The sequence below is a fragment of the Atractosteus spatula genome, chromosome 8 (genome assembly GCF_055471065.1).
Source record: "Atractosteus spatula isolate fAtrSpa1 chromosome 8, fAtrSpa1.hap1, whole genome shotgun sequence".
Taxonomy (NCBI): domain Eukaryota; kingdom Metazoa; phylum Chordata; class Actinopteri; order Semionotiformes; family Lepisosteidae; genus Atractosteus; species Atractosteus spatula.
The window spans coordinates 10,603,591-10,625,044 of NC_142713.1; the positions used below are offsets into that span (position 1 = coordinate 10,603,591).

The 21,454-nt window shown below is 40.9% G+C and overlaps 1 protein-coding gene across 1 annotated transcript in view; it reads left to right on the forward strand.

Annotated features, from left to right (window-relative positions):
- Window positions 1–21,454, forward strand: part of cecr2 (CECR2 histone acetyl-lysine reader) — a 77,312-nt gene that overhangs the window by 22,113 nt on the left and 33,745 nt on the right. The window contains exon 2 of the mRNA XM_088923987.1: window positions 16,517–16,611. Coding sequence (XP_088780113.1) covers window positions 16,517–16,611 — 95 coding nt within the window. The remainder of the gene's footprint in view (window positions 1–16,516; window positions 16,612–21,454) is intronic.

Below are 21,454 nucleotides of genomic sequence, written 5' to 3' on the forward strand. Positions count from 1 at the left end.
AGGGTGAGCGCCCCCTGCTGGCCCCACTAACACCTCTTCCAGCAGCAACCTTAGTTTTTCCCAGGAGGTACTGACTAGGCTTACACCTGCTGGGCTTCAGTGGGTTGCCAGTTGTGAGTTGCAGGGTGATATGGCTGCTGAGGTAACCTACAAGTATGTCTTTGGACTGAGAGGATCCGGAGCTCATTGAGGGAACCCACGCACACACGGGGAGAACTCAGTAAAGTTGGGGAAGTGGTTTGCATTGCTCCCTCACAGCAGTGGGAAACTGGGTTCAATTCCAAGGGTGCTGTCTGTGTGGAGTTTGTATGTTCTCCCAGTGTGTGCGTGGTTTTCCTCCAGGAGCTCCAGATCCTCTCGGTCCAAAGGCATGCTTGTAGGTTAACTCAGTTCTGTCAAAACTGAGGTGTGAGTTTGTGTGTGTTTGTGTCTGTGCCTGTGGTGGACTGGCGTGCCATCCAGGGTGTATCCTGCCTTCCGTCCGTTGCCTGACAGTATAGGCTCCTGCAACCCTATATGTGCTAAAGCAGTTAGAAAATAGATGGATGGAAAAAATAAAGCTTTTTTACTGGAATATTGCAGTTGTCGTCCTCTGACCTAATTATGTAAAATACTGGTAATTGTAGCTGATTCTACACTTCCTCTAAGGATTTCTTGATGAATGCATTTGACTGGTGAATTACCCTTATTTACTTGATCCTGTATTATTTGCTTATTTTAGGAGCTGGTGCTTCGTTCAAGTGTTTAATGGTCGGTTATGCTTCTGAAGTGAAATTGTGAGTGTTGGCTAACTATAGAGCCAAGATTATGGCTATTTAATTGGATATTTTAGCCCACCATCTGAGGTAGTGATTAAATCCACTGAAGTCTGTGTCTGACAGTAAGTATAAGCTGTGGTCTTTGTAAGCACTGTGCTGGCCGTGAGCTGACTGGGCAGGGAAGACCTTTCCTCTCACCCTCTGCGTCAGCTGTCATCAAGGTATTTAAGGCCTTTATATCTAACTGTGACTCACTTGGAGGAAGCTGAATTGAGTTTGTAATAAGTAGTTCTGAAGTGGATATGTTGGAGAAAGGGGTGTAATTTTAGGTCATGCCAGAGTTTAAGTATAATGCTCTCAGAGGAGACAGAATCCCCTCCCCCCCACACACTTCTGCTTCTTTTGTGTAGCATCAGGTGTTGAACTTTAATGTTCTCTGAACCTAATATCTCTGTGTACTATAGTTTCTGTTCAAGAGGGTTTGTCAGCACTGCTCTAGAATGATTGACTCAATCCTGCCCTTCTCTTTGACAGTCTGGTCAGTGTAGTTGTAGTTACCGCTGAGATATTGCTTCAGAATGTAATTTGTTTAAAAATAACTTTTGGTCACACTTTAGCAAGTGATAGCAGCAAACGATTAAAATGAACTTCAGCCTGAGCTTGTCACGTTCCCACACACAGGATGAATCTATCACGCAATCAAGCTTAAGAGTTTCCAATGTCTCCTCCTTTGTGTTGTCTTGGAAATCCCAAGAATAACATTAGTTCTGTCTCTTTTATCAAGTAAAGATGGTATCTGAAATGGAGAAATTTGCAAAGACCAGTTTGCAGTATGCACACCATCCAAGACGCCAGATTACAGTTTCAAATGATAGTACATATCCCTGGGAATTCTGTGGTGTTTTCATTTCCTGCATTCGTTTCTCAAGATAGTGCAGTTTGCTTTTACATTTCCTGCATAAGCAAGAATGCTCTCAGGAATCTCGCCTACATGCTGATAGACATGCTTAAACTTATCTGGCCCCTGTTTTTTTTCTAATTTGGGAGAGTGCGAGCTGACCATTGCCTGGTAGGGCAGACAGCTGCGGAGTGTGACCTAGCTCCTGGTGTTGTGCAAATCCGAGGGCCCCAGGGGAGGGTGGGAGGAATCGGCAGCCCCCACCAAGGCCAGGAAAACCTTTCAGAGCAGTGAGATTGGGGTTTAAGTAAGCATCCCACAGACAATGTTTGCTGATGAGAGACGTCCCAGGAGAGGTGGGAGTGGAGAAGGTCCACTTGTTTTTAAAGAGGCAAGGAAAAGATCTTAAATTGGCTATACATCAGCATGTACATGTGTTTGTGAATTTGTTTAAAAGTGGATTTAGGTTGCTTACACCTTCATAGATTGCTAAAACGCAGACCACCTTTTAATATGGTTTTGTAACTTTTGTTCTTGTTTTTTTTGTTTGACATTTGTGACCCTAATCATTTTAAAATAGTTCCCTGATAAGGTTTAAAGTGGATTTTTAGCGGTCAGTTTTACCTGTCATTGAATGCTGCCATTTTACAAGTCATGATGTTTGGTCACAAGAGAAAACATTCTCGGGGAACATTTCAATATCGGTCAGAGAGGAAATTGTGAAGACTTGACAGTGCTTTCATTGTATTTTCTTGGTAGATAAATGAATAAGAAGAATAATTTAACATCATTGTAAGTACTTTGGTGCAGTAAGTAAGGGCTTTCTATGCTAACATGGAGAGCAGAATGTTCTTGCATACAGACGATGGCCCCCAAAGGTCCTTGAATTTGTGAAATGTGAAGAAATGGCCACATTGTGTGGTGCTGGTTCCGTGCAAACGCATGTCCTTAAGTTGCTTGGAAAGCACATCTAAAAAAACAGTGCATTCTTTTTGCTTAACCTTGAATTGAACGCATTTGAATGAGTCATGGTCTTCATGAGTGTCAGAACATAAGAATGGTTGCAAATGTGAAGAGCCCATGTGGCCCATCAAGACTGTTTAGTTTAAATATTGTGAAACGTTTTGCAATGGGGCTTCAGTAATCTCTTTTTGTAACAGAAACAGTAGTCCATGCTGACAGCCCAAATGAGCAGAGAGGCGAATATCCTCCTTTCATGTTAATGGTGACTTGCTCTCCTCCACTCCTAATTCTTTTCTTTGACGTTTAGAAGAATCGGTATAACTCTCTCTGTCAGGTTCAGTTCAGGCCTCAGGTAACTCCTCTGTTGCACGTTCTCCCTAAGTGTTGTCAGTTTTTATTAGGTGTTCCACTTTGGCATCCTGTTCAGGTGAGCAGCAGTTAGTCCACCAATTCTTGTACTCAGTCCAGATTGGCACCATGTGCTTCCCTACTCCCCAGGCTGTAGCTTGCTATTAACCTCACAAAGCTGGGGCGATTCTGATAATGGATGGGTTAGGTTTCTCCCCAACTTTTTGTTCACACATTCAGTAGTGCTACTTCAAGTTAACTTCTTCATGGTGAAAAAAAAAACTCTCTGTGCCTTTTGGGTCTAGTGTAGATACTCTCTGCTTATCCCTGGAGCTACAGGAATAAGCAGTGAGGAACAAAGATCAGCCTGCTCAATCTGCTTGATTACGTGCTTGCTGAAAGGGTTTCCTGTTGAAGTTTAAATTGCTTTCATATCCTCTTGATTAGATGAGGCGGGAGGGCCTAATTTGCGTTGATAACACTGGTTCATTCTTTATTAAAGGTATCTTTAGGTGGCTATCAACGTCTCTCAAACCAAAATGCTTAACTGCGACTAGCAGCATTTTATGCTTGATTGGAGACCTTGCTTTGGCAGAGTCAAGGGTGTTGAAGACGCGCCAAAGAACATTTGTTTGGGAAGTGAAACCTTGACAAAATATGTTTTGATGAAGCATGATAGTCCAAGCAGATTTTGAAAGCATTTAAGAGTGGCAGGACTGTCACATGACCTTTGAGTAATTATGATGGCTATAAGCAGTGTTCAGCCCCAAGCAGAGCATTTCAGAGTTCCTGGCAATGCTGCTAGCACAGAGAGGTTGTGTTGCAGGACTGGCAGTACAGTTTTTCCTTCTCATTTAATTTCTTCTCAACAATGTTGATTTTGTAATAGCTTGTAACTATGAGAACTTGATATTAAAAATTGCTTTTAACTACAGACTATAGGAAAATGCATATTACACAAGTGACAGAATATCAGAACCATGGACCTTTATAGTTTTTGTCACTGAATTAAATGTGAAGCCTATAATGGTAATAAAATACCACTTATTTTTTATTTAGTCCTTCCTTGCATTCGTTCTCTGCCATATTAGGCTCTCTTTTGCAGCTATCTAATTAAATAAGCAGTTATTAGAAAACAGATGAATAGATCTTTTTGCTTTTGTGATTTTAAACCTTGTTTGTGACTAGGATTTTTTTCTTATCTGTCAAGTGTTCAGAAGCAAAGTAAGACCTCCGTTTTCTTGATTCCGGATCTTTATAGTAATGAACTTCATTTTGTTCCTTTGAAAGCAGTCATCTCAAAGCTTTAACATTCTGCTTCAGTATTTAAAGACAAGTTTAGTACAGACCTGTGCATAGCAGATGCATAGAAATGTCTGTAAGCAGCTACAGTACTAATATGTACCGTACTGTGGATGTAACTGGCATCAGACATTGATTTGCACAAGAATCCTGTATCATAGGATTTTGAAGAGCACATACAGTAAACCAGTCTAGTGAAGAGCAGTTGTAAGCATGAGAAAATGTTCATACAACTCATTCAACATGTTGAAACTTGTACTTGAGGTTAATTATATCAGTCTTGCCTCTTCTCCCTGTTCTACCTGTTTCTATGTAACACTGCAGGAGAAAACTGCAGGTTTAGGTTTCGACTTAGTTAAGAATTACCTCTGTTTCTAACTTTCAAAATGACAGGTGTATTCACTCATCCCTGAAGCTGAAGGGCATCAGGACAGTTCAGACAGCAGTGGGTTTCAGGCAGGGATGATGCATGAAAGATGTGGAAACTTTGTGACATTGTCTGGTGAAAAATGTTGCTTTTGAAGTAAAAAGTGATTAGATGGATACCAAGCTGAAAGATATACCCTGTGCAAATCTGCAGATTCTGGACAGAGAAAAGAGCATCTACTTAGTAAATACATTAATAAAGTTTAATAATACCTGCTGGAAGAGGTGTTAGTGGGGCCAGCAGGGGGCGCTCACCATGCGGTCTTTGTGGGTCCTAATGCCCCAGTATAGCGACGGGGACACTAAACTGTAAACAGGCGCCGTCCTTCAGATGAGACGTGAAACCGACGTCCTGACTCTCTGTGGTCATTAAAAATCCCAGGGTGTTTCTCGAAAAGAGTAGGGGTGTAACCCCGGTGTCCTGGCCAAATTTCCCATTGGCCCTTACCAATCATGGCCTCCTAATAATCCCCATCTATGAATTGGATTCATTACTCTGCTCTCCTCCCCACTGATAGCTGATGTGTGGTGAGCGTTCTGGCGCACTATGGCTGCCGTCGCATCATCCAGGTGGATGCTGCACACTGGTGGTGGTGGAGGGGAGTCCCCATTACCTGTAAAGCGCTTTGAGTGGAGTGTCCAGAAAAGTGCTATATAAGTGTAAGCAATTATTAATTATTATTATCAATAGTTCTTGCAACCTGTGGGTGTCCAATCCTTTCATTTTTCTGAACTCTCTGGCTACTTGATTTTTATACTTTGCATCAGAATTTGTAATGTTTGCAAAAATCAAAAGGCTTGAGTCAAGACGAGTGACTAGCAAAGCACAGCAAAGCAGTGAGGTGCTTCAGTACATATAAAAATGTGTTTTGGGTTGTAAGCAGAGCTGCCTCTTGTCAGCATATATCACTGTTCTTGGCTTCACTGCTCTGGTAACCTGCAGTTTAGAGTTGACTTTAAGATCCTTTGTAGACTATTAATCCATTAATGGTTTTGACCTTGCATATCTACATGAATTATTGAATTACATATTTTGCTCCACGTAACCTGAGGTTGACGCATTCTTGTAATCCTTATCTAAGACAAGACTTTGCTAGCAAGACAATGCAGGACAGCGTACTAAAACTATTAGAAAATATGAGTTTGTGATGTTTTTACTCTGGCTATCAACCCCTTCATACTTTCATCTGCTTATGATGATTTTTAGAAAGTCACCATATAGATAGTGTTTTCATATGTTGAGTAATTTAAACTGTAGACTTAATATTAAATCAGCCACAGTGGTTCATACCATTGTCATGCTGTGTACTGCAAAACCATTACAGCATTCTAGAAAGTAGAGAGGGCTAATGGGAATGATATCCTTTTAAAAAATGATTCCATTTTCCTCTTGACTGCACGACTGTAGCTTCTTGAGCTATTTAATTCCACTTCAAAGATGGAGATGGCAGTTTTTTATATAGGGGCTGCTGCCACCTCCTTCTCCCTCACTAGGTTCAGGTTTTGATATGTGATCAAAGCGCAGATCAGAAACTGATGGATGGCTTGTTTCCAGTCACATTTTTGTTAGAAGACAAGGCTCTGGCTTTTTGCAGAGTGTAATACAGTATCCGTGTCCTGGGTAATCCAAGACCGGCCTGTAACTCAAACCCCCCCCCTCGAAACGCATCAACTTTATCACGGGGTACTGGGGCTCAGAAGTGCGTCGCATGCATCTGACCTTGCCAGCTGGCCCCCCTCACTGTCAGCCCACTCAGGTGTCTGCCTTTGCTTCTGTAAGCTGAGTTGCCTGTTTGTTGACCAGTGGGGACCACAGCAGTGACCGCAAAGTGGACTCAAGGGGCAAAAGAGCTACAATGGAGAAACGTCTTTGATGAACAGCTCCATTACATTATTAGAATGAAATTTGGTGTCAGCAGCCTCCTCGACTACTGGTAATTCATTGAAATAATGTGTTAGCTGCTTTGCAAAGCTGGTTCTTTTGCAGTATGCCTCAGCATTATGTGGACTGTGGAGCACTAAGCACAAGGAAGTTGAGAAATGTACTTTGCATGAAGCACAGTATCAGAACCAGACCTGCAGGTTCTTGTATTAGTGAATGTCTTTTCTTAAACACTGGACTGAGGTTGTGCTCATCATTTTGTTGACCAGTATAAAACTGGACCAATATAAAAGACATCCTTACCACACCCCTCTCTCTTTTTCTTCAAAAGCCGCAAACATCACAGAATAAGTCATAACATATTCTCTCCATTTTTGTGTGCTTTCTCCACATATTCTAATTTGTACTCACCATCTAAAGACATGCTGCTATGGTAACTGGTGTGTCTACATTGTCCCTGTGTGTGTGCACACTCTGGGATGGACTGGCATCCAGCTTTGAGCCCTGTACCTCGGGGACAGGCCCTGGGTTGTGACCCTGATGTGGAATGAGTTGTTTTTTTGATAGTGGATATATAGAGTTAGCCCTGTATGTAGAAGTCTTAGCAAAAACTGTCAGTGTATCTTATAACTGAGGCTGTTTGTCCCCTCTAAGTACATATTTAATTTTTTGATGAGCATGCAATGAGTTGGTGCATTAAATGATAATTAAATGTTGTTGCCTTTTGAGTTTACTTATTAGTCTTTTATCTGCAGAATACATTTTCTTCCCTTTTCAAGCTTCGGTAGTTTGCTGGTAAATTATAGTAAAGCAATCCACCTTGTTACTGAAACTATAGCATGTCATAGCATGTGAAGTGTGGAAGAGAAGCAAGGATGACCTCATTCCTAAAGTAATTTAGTGGGCTGGTAACACAACACTTCATATCGATTAAATATTGTTAGTGCTCATTTAGAAAATGCCTTTTGTCTTCGTGATTTAATTTAAACACAAACACCTAACCTGTCAATAGCAATGAGAAGTTGCAAAATGCCGTTTAAGCTTTTTCATCAAGTTACATCATCACCTGAGATCATTTTAACATTGAGCCGTTGATTATGTGATCGGTTTTCCTTAGCGCAGTGCATTTGGTAACTAACTATAATGGGTAAGCACTGTTTCATTTTCACCCCCTTCATTCTCTCCCAGGTAATCCCATTAGATACTGTCCCACTTCAATGGTTTTCACTTAAGAGGGTTGTACTGAAACTTGCAACACTTCAATTTCCTAAAGGTGCTGACTCATTTGTACAACAGTGGAATTCTTTTGTTTTGCCTAGCCTTTTTTGTGTAAAGGTGTTGATGTTTGTCGTATAAAGTGTTAATGTTTTGGAGGGTACGCTAGAAGCTATGTTTAGCAAGCTTTCACAGGATAGTTTTGTTAATGTGCTTTATCCTGATCAAATATTTGATTAAGACTGATGTGGCATTTCTCAGTAAAATGAGTTCTGTAAAATGAAAAATGTTCAGATGCGATATTACTATAGTTTGTCTCTACTATATGTAGGAGGTGCCAAGGTGTGTTTTCGTCGCTTTTTGTCCAATTGAAATAGGCAGTGAAAGTTTCTCCTCTAACATTAGCAAAGACGTTTAAATACTCCTGCTTCTTAAAAGTGAGCGGTATTGGTGGGGGTGTGCACTGTAATCAATCAAACCACGTTATCAAGCACATAAATGGTGCCTAGCTCAATCCTGCATTTTAATTCTAAAATTTTTGACAGGTTGATAGTGTCATAGAGATGTAAAATCACACTTGTGTTTGTGTATCATGTTATCAGTGGGAGTTCTTCCCAGCTAATCCAATTAGAAGCAATCTCCTTTCAGCAGTCTTCACTCAATGCTTGTCCTGAAGCTGGTACCACTTTTTAGTCTTGAACAGCACTTCAATTTTCTAAAGGCACAGACTCCAGATGTTTTAACGTAGGAAATATTGATCCAGGTCCCACCGAGTAATGCAGTATTCTGGCAAACAACGAAAGCTATTGCATTGACGTGACTAATGACTGTTGCCATGCCTTATCCTCTTCTGAGCTACAACACCAGTCTTCATCCTCTCTTGTCTGGGGCCCATTGCTTTAAAAGCTTACCCAGGAAGGTGTGGTGTATCTCAGGTCTTTCCAGCATTTGTTCTGGAATATTCCCTGTGTCTGTTTTTTGTTCGAGCTGAACTCTCGAGTCACTTGATCGAAACCCGAAGTAGATATATGGTTTTGTTTGTTGTACATTTTTTTAATTGTCCTGTTTCGGGTTATTTGCAATTTTAAAAGTAGGATCAAAGTTTTGTAAAGTTCAATCAACTAAAAATTGATTAAGCATGCGTTTTGATATATTTAAATATATTCAGCTGATACTGCAGGCTATTTGTGACCAGCGATGAAGAATTGTTGGTTGGCCTGTTTGCACCATTAGATCAGTCTACAGTGGAGTACCTCAGTTCTGGTCCGCAGTAATGACTAACAGTGTTTGTGCTGAGGTTAATTTAACCTTGATGAAACTGATCATTTTCTTAATTAAATCGGACTCCTGCTCTTTAGAAAATGGAAGATTTGAAATCGCTCTATGCTTTAGAACAAGAAGCAGTTTACAAAAGGTCCAATTAAGCAAATTAATAGCTCACTTTAACTTGGCTGGAATGAAAACTGGAGGAGATGGGGATCTCCAGGGATTAGGACTGGGAAGCACTTGGCTTTGGATGCATAAGCCACTTAAGTGTTGAATATCTTACAGCAAACTTCTCAACTTCTGGCACTTCTTATCCAAGCTATTGTGGAATTGTGCTGCAGCCAACTTCCTTGCTGTCTAATTGATAATTAGAAGGATCAGTGTAACAATTAAGGAGCTGGATGTTTCAAGTACTACAGTTGTGGGGACTGGAAGGGATGCAAATTGAGTAGACTTGCTTAATTCATTAAACCTGGCTGCTTGTCTCATTGTGTTCTCTGCTTTGAGCATCAGGCTTTAATTTGGAAGTAATTTAGCTTTTACAAAAAAAAATGTAGAATTTTTAACTTCTACAGCACTTCATGCTCTTGTGCTCAGGGAGATATACACCTGCAGGTTGTATGGGAAACCTTCGAGTCTAAGGACCTGAAAATAGTGGTCAGTAATGGTCAGTAACTAAATGAGTATAATTCATATCCTTAAATAACAAGAGCTCAGCTGGGAATGAAACACAGAAGACCCCCAGGGTCAGGAATGAAGAGGCCTGGTCTAAATCCTCTCACCCACACGGAAAAGAGAAACCTGTCACTTTTCTCAGATTCTTCCTTTTAATAAAGTTTTTGTATTAGGTGATGAAGATATAATATTACTGTGGTAGCCATCTGGTTTTGGATTGCTTTTATTTTTAATTTAAAATGCCTATATTCTCTCTTTTGTGATTTACCAGGACTTCTAATACCTTATCCTTTGTGGCTGTATCATTTGCATCGTCAGCAAAATATCAGTTTATATGAAGAATGGAGATAACAGTACGGCTGTTGCAACATTTTTAGAGAAATCATCACAAGTTAACTTTGCTGTAACCAGGTTTGATTTCAAGAGCTGTTTCGAAGGAGGGTTATCCCAATTGAGGTTAGTTGAACATTTAAAAAAATGACTTATTTTTTCAAAGGCTTGTAACAATCTCTATGTTTTTAAATATGTTGTGTAAACCACAGAACCTGTTGCTGTATTTTGCTTTTACAGTGCAGTATACAGTCACACTGTTTCAAAGCACTTGTGTAATTAAGCACTAATATTTGTTTCAGATGCCCCAAGATAATGCTAATCCTTTATCTGTCGCATAATTTATGAACAGGCTTTAATACAGATTGACAGATTAAGTTTGTTTTTCTCCTTAGCTCTAAATACAGCCCTGAGCAGCAATGACAACTCGGCCATACAGTGAGCTATTAACTGCACCAGCTCTAGGATTCCCTGCCCCATTCTTCGTGTTTTTTGTTATTACCCAGATTAACTTCTGCTTTTCTCTCTAGACTTGTGTTCAGCGGAACAATGGGTCCCAGACTCCACTGTCATTGTCTTTTGAAGCTGAACTGGGCAATTCCTTGATGTATGTTCTGAGTTCTGGAAGGATGCCAATGGCTGTCAGAATGTAGTAATGGGATAATTTGCTAGATAATGTCATCCAAAGTATTGCGAAAGTGCTTTTGGTTTCATTTTGGACCATGTTTTGAATCTGCTGTAAGATGTACAGGACACTATAAAGTTTTATTGAAAGGGATCAAGCTTGTTGTATCTCTTAGGCTTCAGGTCCTTAAAGGTCTGTTACTTTCTCTCTACTTCATTTTTTTTTAATGAATGGGGTGAAATTGGAGAAGATAAAGAATAACATCAAATATAGAGCTATCTTTTGTAGGGAGCATAAAACACAAACATATATTTTTTAATGATCATTATCTGCCACTAAGTCCACTATAGCCAGTGTCTGCCAGGAGTCATGCATCTGCGTCCAGTGGGTCACAGGGAAAAAAAACTTGGCAAGACTGCAAAGTTTGCTAGCGACTCCCCCATTGCTGTTGAAATTGAGTGTAACTCTGCCCCAGCTCTGGAATGGTGGAATGAGTGTATAACCAGAACTTATCTGCTAAAACAAACCTCTGGCAAAAAGCGCTAGACATTGCTTGCCTGTTATAATTTTGCAAACAGTTGCAGTTACGTTTTGGCAAAAGATGCTGGTGTTTGGTATTGGAATAAATCATCTCCCCCAATGTTATTAATTGATTTATTCAGTGTAATATCCGTTTTCTAAACTATACTTACTTAGAACCTCATTTCCATTTTATCAGACCTTTCTCCATTCCAACATGTGGTAGGATTTCCAGGGAATAAACTCGTTTAAGACCAAGAGAATGATTACTTATTATGGCAATTCCTTGCAACTTGGACTTGTGAAAAACTGTAGCAATAGGTAGAGTCACTCCATGTCTTAATTAAAAACTTGAGTATGTATTTAGTAAGCAGAGGAATTACAGTGCCTACAGTGCGATTGTCAGAATGAGCGACAAGACGTAGGTCTGTAAGACAGGTGATAAAACAGCAGCCAATTATGGCTCAGTCCCATCTTTTGTTTTTCCCAGACAAACCTGGATCTGTTGCCTGCAGACTTCCTTTTTTACATCCTTAAGAAGACTAAAGCACATTTGTGCTTTGAGAAGGCTTTAGATTTCTAATTGTGTTCTGGAGGAATCCTCTCTCTAATCCTGTAGCTTCTCCCTGGCACTCTTCCTAGTTGATAATGGTAGAAAAACCGGATTGCAGTAACAGTGGGAGGAAATGGAAATCTGTCGTATCACTGCTTGGGTGCCATCAGAGGGCGTGCATGGATTTATACGATAACACGTTTGGCCAATTTGGGTCTCTTAAACGTTTTTCCCACCTTTTATGTGTTAAATGTTATTCTGTTCCATTTTTTAATCATTTGGAGTTCAAAATAATTTGATGTGAAAGTACTCCATTTTGTTTTTTTTTATTTTACTATGCAAAATTAGCGTTTGTTTTTGTGTTTCAGAGGAATCCCCCAAAGAGCTGTTTTCCTGTTTTAATTCCTTTTGCTGTACGTTGAAATAGAAGAGAATATTGTTTTTATATATCCCCAACTGCAATGCGTATCTTATCCTGTTTTCAACTTCTTTTCGCCCTTTCACTGACTTTGTGCTCAACTTCCCTGTTTTTTTGGTGTTGCGACATGTGTTCTGTGACCTCCCCTGGCCTTGTCCTGCATAGAGTTGCACAGACTCAGAGGGAGAGTGGTTACCATCCGAGCAAATTAGCAAGAAAAAAAGCCAGGGCTGGATTGGCAGAATGCACAGGAGACAAATGTATGGGTCAGGCGCAGTAATAGGAGAGTAGAAACGAAATGTTCTTCTGTGTTCGCTTTGGAGTAATAGCGAGCAGCAAGAGGGGGAAAAATGAGCGGTACCTCATCTGGAAACCTGAAGGTTTAACAATGGTGGTTATTGGCATGGGCTGAAATTGTTGAGGCCATCCGCTTGGGAAGTGGCAGGAAATCCAAACAAAATTAGTCCTGCGTTGGGGCAATAGGGTGAAACTGGTGGAAATTCCTATCTTATGTTCCGTCTTCCCTCGTGAAGGCGCAATGTGAGGGGCTTTGTTTCATCCCCTGATGAATGAAGGACTGCAGTTAGCAATTAACCGGGTTGGATCATGTGGCTGCAGACATCTGAATATATGTGGTGAAAGAGTTAAAAGTGGCATGAAGGAGTGCGTGGGGAGATGGATGGCTAAGGGCTGATTTGCATTGCCCTCCTCTCTTTCTCTCTCTCTCTCTTTTCTGTGGGGAGCTCACAGAGGGGGATTCTGGGAAAACACTGGCATCTGTCTCCAGGGTAAGGGGGCCTCATTGCGAGCTGGGTCAGGGGGGGATTGGGAGAAGGGGGGGGGGGGCAGATTTAGGGTTGCCGTGGCTGTCAAACCCCAGTCCCAGTGGGCGCAGGCTGCTGATTGCTTCTGCTGCTGCTTCTCTCCGTCTCCTCAGCAGGCCGGAGCTCATTCACCACTCTGAAGTTTACTTTCTGAATTATTAACGCTTCATAAAGTTTCAATAACTGCCCCACAATATAAGGCATGGGAGGGTTCAAAGTTGATGTCAGCTCAATGCGAGAAAGGTGATTGAACTTGAACCTTGTCTTCAACTGCTGACTTGAAAAGCTCTGCCAGTAGATTTGAAGTCCCCCCTCCTCACACAACGCTCTCGGTTAAATCAGTATAATTATACATGAATTGGCTTTGCAGAACTGGGCAAATATTGCTTCTCTGCGTATGATTTATTCATTTGTTTGACGCCTTTATTCGAGGCGCCTAAGAGGATTACAAAAGGAAAGTAAAAGGCAGGAAGGTATAAGCTGTAAGTCATGTCTTTAAACTGGTGGGATAACACCTGGTGACTTTTTTTTTTCTTTATAGTGCTCGTATTGTGGACTATGGATACAAAAGATCTGCAAAGTGGTGGAAGTCAGTCACTGTTACCTCAAGTGCCCCAAAGTGTAGTATTGAATGTTATTTGTCAGTAATACAGCAGTGGGCAAACTTTGAGACTTCTAAGAAGCCTAGACATACTTACATAGCAGAGAAGATACACAAATTCCTCATTACATTGGGCAACAAAACCTTCTAGGCTGTATTTTAAATTAACTTCCACTGTCAACCCAATGGAGTTGCTGGAATATGAGGTGAAAGAGTAACCCCAGCAAAAAAGAAACTTGCAGGTGAGGTCCTCAAGCGGTCTTTGGGAGCAATACAGTTGTGAGGCAGAGGCACACCTCAGAAGTCAAACATCTCTCTTCTGAATCAAAAAGCTGTCAGGGGACCCCTCTTCAACCCTACCCTCGCCTTGGTCTTGGCTACAACCTGACAGTTGTGGCTTGAAAAATCAAGTATATCTTTCTATATCTGGAAAGCTGGCAATACCGGTGAAGAGCAACTCTTAGAGACAGAACTATTATTTTGCAACATGACAATTTTTTCCTCACTTTTCCCACCGTTTAATCTCACACTGTCAGATCTTCATCTGTTTGGCTTGATGAAGGAAGTTCTCTGAAATGGGAATTTGTGAGGTCCAAGTGCCAGCACACAAATGGCCCAAAGCCCAGCCAGCAGCATTTTGTTACTGGGGCATTCATAACCTTGTGAAGTGGCAGAAGTGTGTGGGTGAACAAAGAGTCTATAGTGACGGTAAAGCTGTAGGTGAGCAAGATGTCAGACACTGAGTCCACCACATCCCACAGAGCTGCTGTGTGTAACCCCCCCCACACATTGGTCAGACGACTAGATCCAACAAGAAAACAAAAGCCCAGTTTACACTCAGCTCAAACTTAACTGTTCCCTGACTAACATGGAGCTGGGCCATTAAGCTGCTTCTTTATAGTAACCAGCTTTGCTTCCTGGTTTTCACAGTGACTAATTGTCTTTGTCAGCCTGGTCAGGTGATGGTATGACTCTAGTCATCCCCTCAGGCGTCTGGGGGGAGGTTGCAACATCACATTGTGTTGAAGAATAAAATGGCCTGCTCTACCTGTGACACATGTTGATGTGGCAAATTAGCAAATTCCCTTTCCTTTGTAATAGTGTAAGCCTGCTCTTTTCATATGGGAGTCTGAGGACCCCAAGGGAACATCAGACGCATCCTCGGAAACAAAGGAAAAGTCATCAACTCCAGAACTTATTTAGAGATCAAACGCCTTGAACTTCAAGTCCGTTGAAGTTCCTGTTCCCTTTACGCTCTCCAGTGAGCTGCCTTTAAAAATGTGGCAGAGCAAATTCCTCCAGTTTATGACGAGCACTTAAAGCAGACCCCATTTTCAGTATAACTGTAGAATGTTAATTCTCACTTGGTGTTTTGCTGTGATAATGCAAACAGTGACTCTTAACCAGGCTTTTTAATGTTTTTTGAATAATAGGATGAAATATGGTATATATGTTTGTTTTTTTTTGTGTGTGTGTGTGGGGGGGGGGGGTCTTTAAGAGTGATTTCTTGAATATTGGTCCTCTGACCAGACCTTAAATTACATTTCCTCTGTTCAGTCAGTTTTCCATTTAAGTGTTTCTTGAGGTTAAAGGTGCTGTTCAAAGATGCCGGACACAAGAAAGAAAGGTATCTACAGATCTACTTAAGGTGATTTATGCAACCAATCCTTCTGTCTAATGACTTAGTCCTCATTGCAGTGCTGTTGGAGGTATTTCTTACATTTGCCTGCTAAAAGCCCTCCATAGGTCTCCTACAGATGCAGTCTTTGTTAGTTCCCTGTAAAAAGAAGCCTGGAGGTGAATTACAAGACAAAACTCAGTGTTTTGTATAACAGCCCACCAGGCCTGTAGGTGGAGGGCCCAGTCTTGGATTTGCATGGCAAAAGGGGAGCAACCCTCCCCTCTTTCCTCCCTGGTGTGCAGGTTGTGTACAGTATTTGTCTGAGCAGACATGACTAATCCTTTTGAAAAACGGGGCTTGCTTTCCGAGTTCCCAGTTTTACAGCTTTACCCTGACAATTGGTGGTCTAATCCATGTTACCATTGCTTCTTTTTGTAAGATTTCAGAAGGGTGGTTTTTTTACTTTTGCAGCCCTAAATGCTGGATTACCAATTGTTCATGAACTTGGCTAACTGCTTCCGTCAAAGGTGAAGATGACGCGCCCATCCACTTTCTGTGCAGTGCGCATTGTCCGGCCATCTGCTTCTCTTGTGCCAGTGGGTCGCGGAGTCAGAGAAGCTCATTTAAGTCCTGCTGTTAGCATTGTAAGCTCACGGGCACCTGGCGGTCCACAGGGGAGAGCCAAGAGGGCCCAGGCTGCCTCCAAACACCCCAGTCATGCACTACACATTTGGATATCGCAGTCATCAGCCAGTGAAGAGCGTTAACGCCACTCAGATTCAGACCTGTGGTTTCTGGATTACAGGGCCCGTCCTGTGTTACCGGAAGAGACCTTTAATGGGCGAGCCACTTGGGAACCCCTGTCTGTTAAGCTTATGAATATATAGGGCATTGACGAACACTGTTGTTTTGATGTTAATCTGTAACGTGCGAGATATGTACAGTGAATATAATATTAGCTTGCTTATTTCTGTTTTCAGTAGGTTAAATTAAAAGAAATAAACCCTTCTATCTTTATTTTATTACAGTAAAGATAGAAAAAGTTGGAACTCTTAAATATAAGATATCTATATATTAAGTGAACATATAAGGCTGGATAATAGACTATGTTTCAGTGTCTTAAGGAGTCCTTAAAATAAGGTCTTTTTCCGTGAAATTGAACTGAAATACATACTCTTTCGTGCAATTAATGCTTTGTTGGTACGGTTCACAGTCGTACTTGGTTGTGGTGTGCTTGTCTCTAGGGAATAAGGCACAGATTTAACAGTGTTTTTCCTCTTCCTTTTTGACAGGAACTGGAAGAAGCCCTGCTCAAACAGGACTTTGCTTTTCTGTCAGAACTGATCTCCTCTCTCCTACAGGGATGCTACCAGCGGACCGACATCACGTGAGTTGCCATGTTAACTCTCCATTTTGCTGACACTTAAAACTGTGGGCTCTGTTTTCCAGTTGAGTGTTAGAGTTAATGTGTATTCACGGATGGTATTTTTAGTGCAGATCTGTACAGCCATCTGCTGCACAAGTGGTTCTGATAATCCTTTTCGTATGTTTGCACTGTTCGAGTACTGCCTATGCTGATTAAATCAAGAAATATTTCAATGTTGGTAAAATTTATGGGTTGAAGTTAGGGCTGGGCGATATGGCCAAAAACATTATCACGATAAAAATGTTCATATCAGTCGATATCGATAATTATAACGATAAATGTCAAATCATTATTCCTTTCAAATTTAGAGGCAGATTTTTTCTCCTGAGTGAAATTTGAAGAAACCAGACAGTGAATTGGTAAATTAAACAACTCTTTATTTTAAGAACACAACAAACACTTGCCAAACAACAGAAACATTAAACAAATCTGTTAGCTGCCAAGTCTGCAGCACGCACGCGCACTTGCGCAGTATTTTGTAAAAAATACAAAAACATATATATCAAACATTTCTCGCACTTTTGTTAAAATTATATAGAGGAAAATTATTATCGTTATCGAATTATCGCCCAGCTCTAGTTGAAGTTGCAGTTTGTGCTTGCCATAAAATAATTAGACGTTAGATCAATTTCACCAAAAAGCTTAAAAGAGGCTCAGTTTTATTTCAGAAATTTTATTTTCACTTCCTTTCTTTCCTAAAATCAATCTTTATACTCATCTTGTCACCTCAAATCAGGGGTTCCTGGTTTTACAATTGCTCTAAGGCTCTTCCTCAGTTACTTTACTTTAACAAAGGTCTGTGTTGATTGATCAAGAGCTCTTTCGGGTGGTGGTAGTTTGGTAATTACTTCTTTTGCCTCTTGACTTCAAGGTCATAGGTCAGAGTTCTGCCTTGGGTGGGAGACTGCTTCATCTCCCAGCATAGAAAAACAGCGGTGCTTTTCAGGAGATGGTCCCTTGAATGTTTTGCAGAACAGATTCAGGCCAGCTCAAATGGTGATTCACATTTTTGAGGGTAGACTTAAGGAATGGAATTGGGCACAGAGCATGAAAATTGCCTCATGAGTAATGAGCAAATTGCATCTTATGTTTACTTAATTGCAGTCCTGCAGTGTTTGGTCACATGAAGACATAGTAAAGGTGTGGTTTAAGGTTTGCATACATAGTGTCTTTGTGTTATGGTTTTTGAAAGAACAGCTCTGAGTTTTCCTTCCTTTGTGCTTGTCACTTGTTTATTTTTGATTGGAACAAATACACTCCATATCTATTGAAGCTGTGGCTGTTCTAAATATTTAGCTCTTCATTTGATTTGCATTGCCTGTGTAAGGTTTCATTAACGCCCAAAAAAGAGTAACTTACACAAAATCAAGACTTAGGAGTTATATACAATAATGATAGGAGAGTCTATGTTCAAGGCTTCCTTTGCATTTAAAATAAGGCACAACAAACAGCCAATCATCCGTAAACAGAGTAATATTCTGAACTGCAAAATGAAGCCTAACCTAACCTAAAAATAAGGTGTTGGGTTAAACTAAAATGTATTTGTATGTGACTTCCTAAGAAGTAAAGCTGTTTTGACCAGTGTTTATTGTTGACGTTGCCGTGTTTGAACACATTGATTTTCCTGTTTGTTAGATGTGAGGACCTTCCATCTAGGCACTCAACTGAAAATTTCTATTTTAGTGAGGAGACATATTTCCATTTGATTAGGGTCTACAAAACAACATCTGAAAATAAGGCGTGGGACAAATTTTCTCTCCTCGAGAGAATTGGTCTCTTTCATTTATTTAATCAGTGGTGATGAGTCGGCCTAATCAATCCCTCAGCTGTTTTCAGCCATTTAAAGCTTTAATCACCTTGGTCAGAGTCATTCTAAACCCCCACTCTCAGAAAATATTCCAAATACTTGAGCAGTCATTTTATGCATCTCTTTGTATGGGTTCAAAGTCCATGTATTGATTTATAAAGTACAGTTTCTTTAAGATCCAGAAATGTGTTTTGTATGTTGACAAGCTGTATGTAGTGTTCAGCTGACAAAATCACCTAGTGGATAGCATTTTTGTACCATTGCTTAAAATGGGAGTGGCTCCAGGGTCATGTAGCCGATAGCTTTGGATGTTAAAGGAGATTTTCGTTGACTTCAGATCTCATGGTGTGTCCGGGCGTGGTGCCACCAAAAACTCCATCATTGTGCACCGAAGGAGCAGCATTCAAAGAACTCCCATGTCTACTGGCTTGGATTGCCAGTATAGGTGGCATGGGGTGTGGCAGGCAGTGGAGAAGGGCAGGATTAAATGGCAGAATTCTCAAAGAACCAGCTAGTACCATGCAAATATGTCAGACCCCTCCCTCCCTCCTCTTATACCCACCCCGGCAGTGACTCGGTAGAAATAAATGATCCACTTTCCACTCTTGGGCAGACGGTAACAGGATGTAATCCTTTATTGGATTAGACAGCCCCTGGCATCCCAGGGGCTGCAGCACTCCTCTGCCATTTCAAAGAAGTTCTGCTTTCATCTTTATGCATTAAACACTCCCGCAACAGGGGGAGAAGAGAGGCTGTGCTGCTGGGTTGCAGCTGTGTAAAAATGCCTGGTGTCCTTTCAAGATAATCCATTCTTTTTTTCTGTCTTTTTTTATTGTTGTTGTTGCACTTGTGCGAACCCCTGCCTGCAGCCAGCATATCCATTTATTGCAAGCAGAGTACCTCTGTTCCACTCTCTTCAGGGCCTTGGACCTCTGCTTACGGTCTTTCCTTCAGGAACAGAGTAGTTATGGGAATACTGTGCAGCAAGTGTTGTTTTATTTAAAAGGTGGGGATGAACTGTGCAGAATTTCTGTGTTACATGACTTGAGACACATTTCTGCAAATGTGAAGACAGAAACATTTTCACATTGGAAAATTTTGTCAACGTTTATTTCCTTCTTTTTTGGTGTAGGTGCACAAACAATTCATACCTTAAATGTTGGAAAGCCCATAAAACATGGGGCTTTACGAGGTTTTAAGTGAACTATTATTTTTCTGTTAGTGCTGACACTGCCCAGACCCTGTGTCCACTAAACCCCAGCAGTCCACGGTCAGTCATGAGTTGTGAATCTTTCTGGTACAACCTGCATGCTAGATTAATAGGCCCTGACAGTTTTTTATACATTTCTTTTCAATAGCCACCTAAACTAGGAATTAGTTCCTAAAAGATGCAATCTATTTTGTTACCATTTTATTTTAAGATATTTTTAAAGAAGTCAGGTCTATTTATAAATGGAATATTTTAACAAGCAAAAAATCTTTCATTCATCCTCCTTTCTGGATATTTCAGCATTTTGAGATTCAGGTCCACTTAAATATCACCAGCAGCCATATCACCTTGCAACTCACAACTGGCAACCCACTGAAACTAAGCAGGTGTGAGCCTGGTCAGTACCTGGATAAAAGACCTCCTAAGGTTGCTGCTGGAAGAGGTGTTAGTGGGGCCAGGAGGGGGTGCTCACCCTGAGGTCTATGTGGGTCCTAGTCCAATATAGTGATGGGGACACTATACTGTAAAAAGGCACCGTCCTTCGGATGAGGCGTATAATCGACTCTGACTCTCTGTGGTCATTAAAAATCCCAGGGCGTTTCTCAAAAAAAGTAGGGGTGTAACCCTGGCGTCCTGGCCAAGTTTCTCATTGGCCCTTACCAATCATGGCCTCCTTATAATCTCCAACTATGAATTGGCTTCATTACTCTGTCCTCCTCCCCACTAATAGCTGATGTGTGGTGAGAGTACTGGCGCAGTATGGCTGCCATGGCATCATGCAGGTGGAGGCTTCACATTAGTAGTGGTGGAAGGGAGTCCCCATTACCTGTAAAACGCTTTGAGTGGAGTGTCCAGAAAGCAGCTATATAAGTGTAAGCAAATATTATTATTACATTGCTCCCCAGCATGTTGTCTTTGTGACACTCATTTTTTGTGTGAGTATATTTCTTTCTTTTATAATTTTTTTGCTGGTATTAGACATTATGCAACTCACTAAATGTGTCAAAATCACTTCAGATTCGCTTAAATCAGTTTAAAACATTTTAATTCCTTTAAAAATACATTTTTTCCCCTTTTCTGACATTTACCTTATCTGTACTGCCTGATTTTGTTATTACAGAGTGATGTGGCACCGTTTGTGTGAAATTCAAAATGGAATTTATTTTCAACTGTTTTACTAACTTCCCATTCCATATTTTGCATGTGAAATCAGAGCACATATTGATGGGTCATTTATAAACAAGGTCAGCTGGGGTCAGAGCTGTCACCCATTCACCCATTGTGCCATAAAGATGCACAACCTGACATTATACTGTAAGTTCAAATTTAAAGCTTCCCAGTTTGAACATCCTTTTATATTACTAGTGGGAAGTTAGTAATTCTGTTCTTGATTTCAGTCATTATTAGTTCTACACAGATGTCCGGGATACTGAGTGAGAAGGGTTGCTCTTGTCCAAAAGGAACTTAATGTAGCATTGACCTTCTGTAGTTGATTTTTGCCAAAACTGAATAATTAGTAATTAGTGATTTAGCAGTTGGTCCAAATCCAAATCCAACAACACAGAAAGAGGGTGATATGGTGCAGCAGGTGGGTGCTGCACATTGGTGGTGGTGGAGAGGAGTCCCCATTACCTGTAAAACGCTTTGAGTGGAGTGTCCAGAAAGAGTAGAGAGTAGAGTAGGTTATTGCCTACAAGTACATTGGAAGTCTTAATTGCGCTGATCTCTCGGGACATACACAGTACAACAGCACACAATGTAGACAACAGGAACAATAAATATGTTGT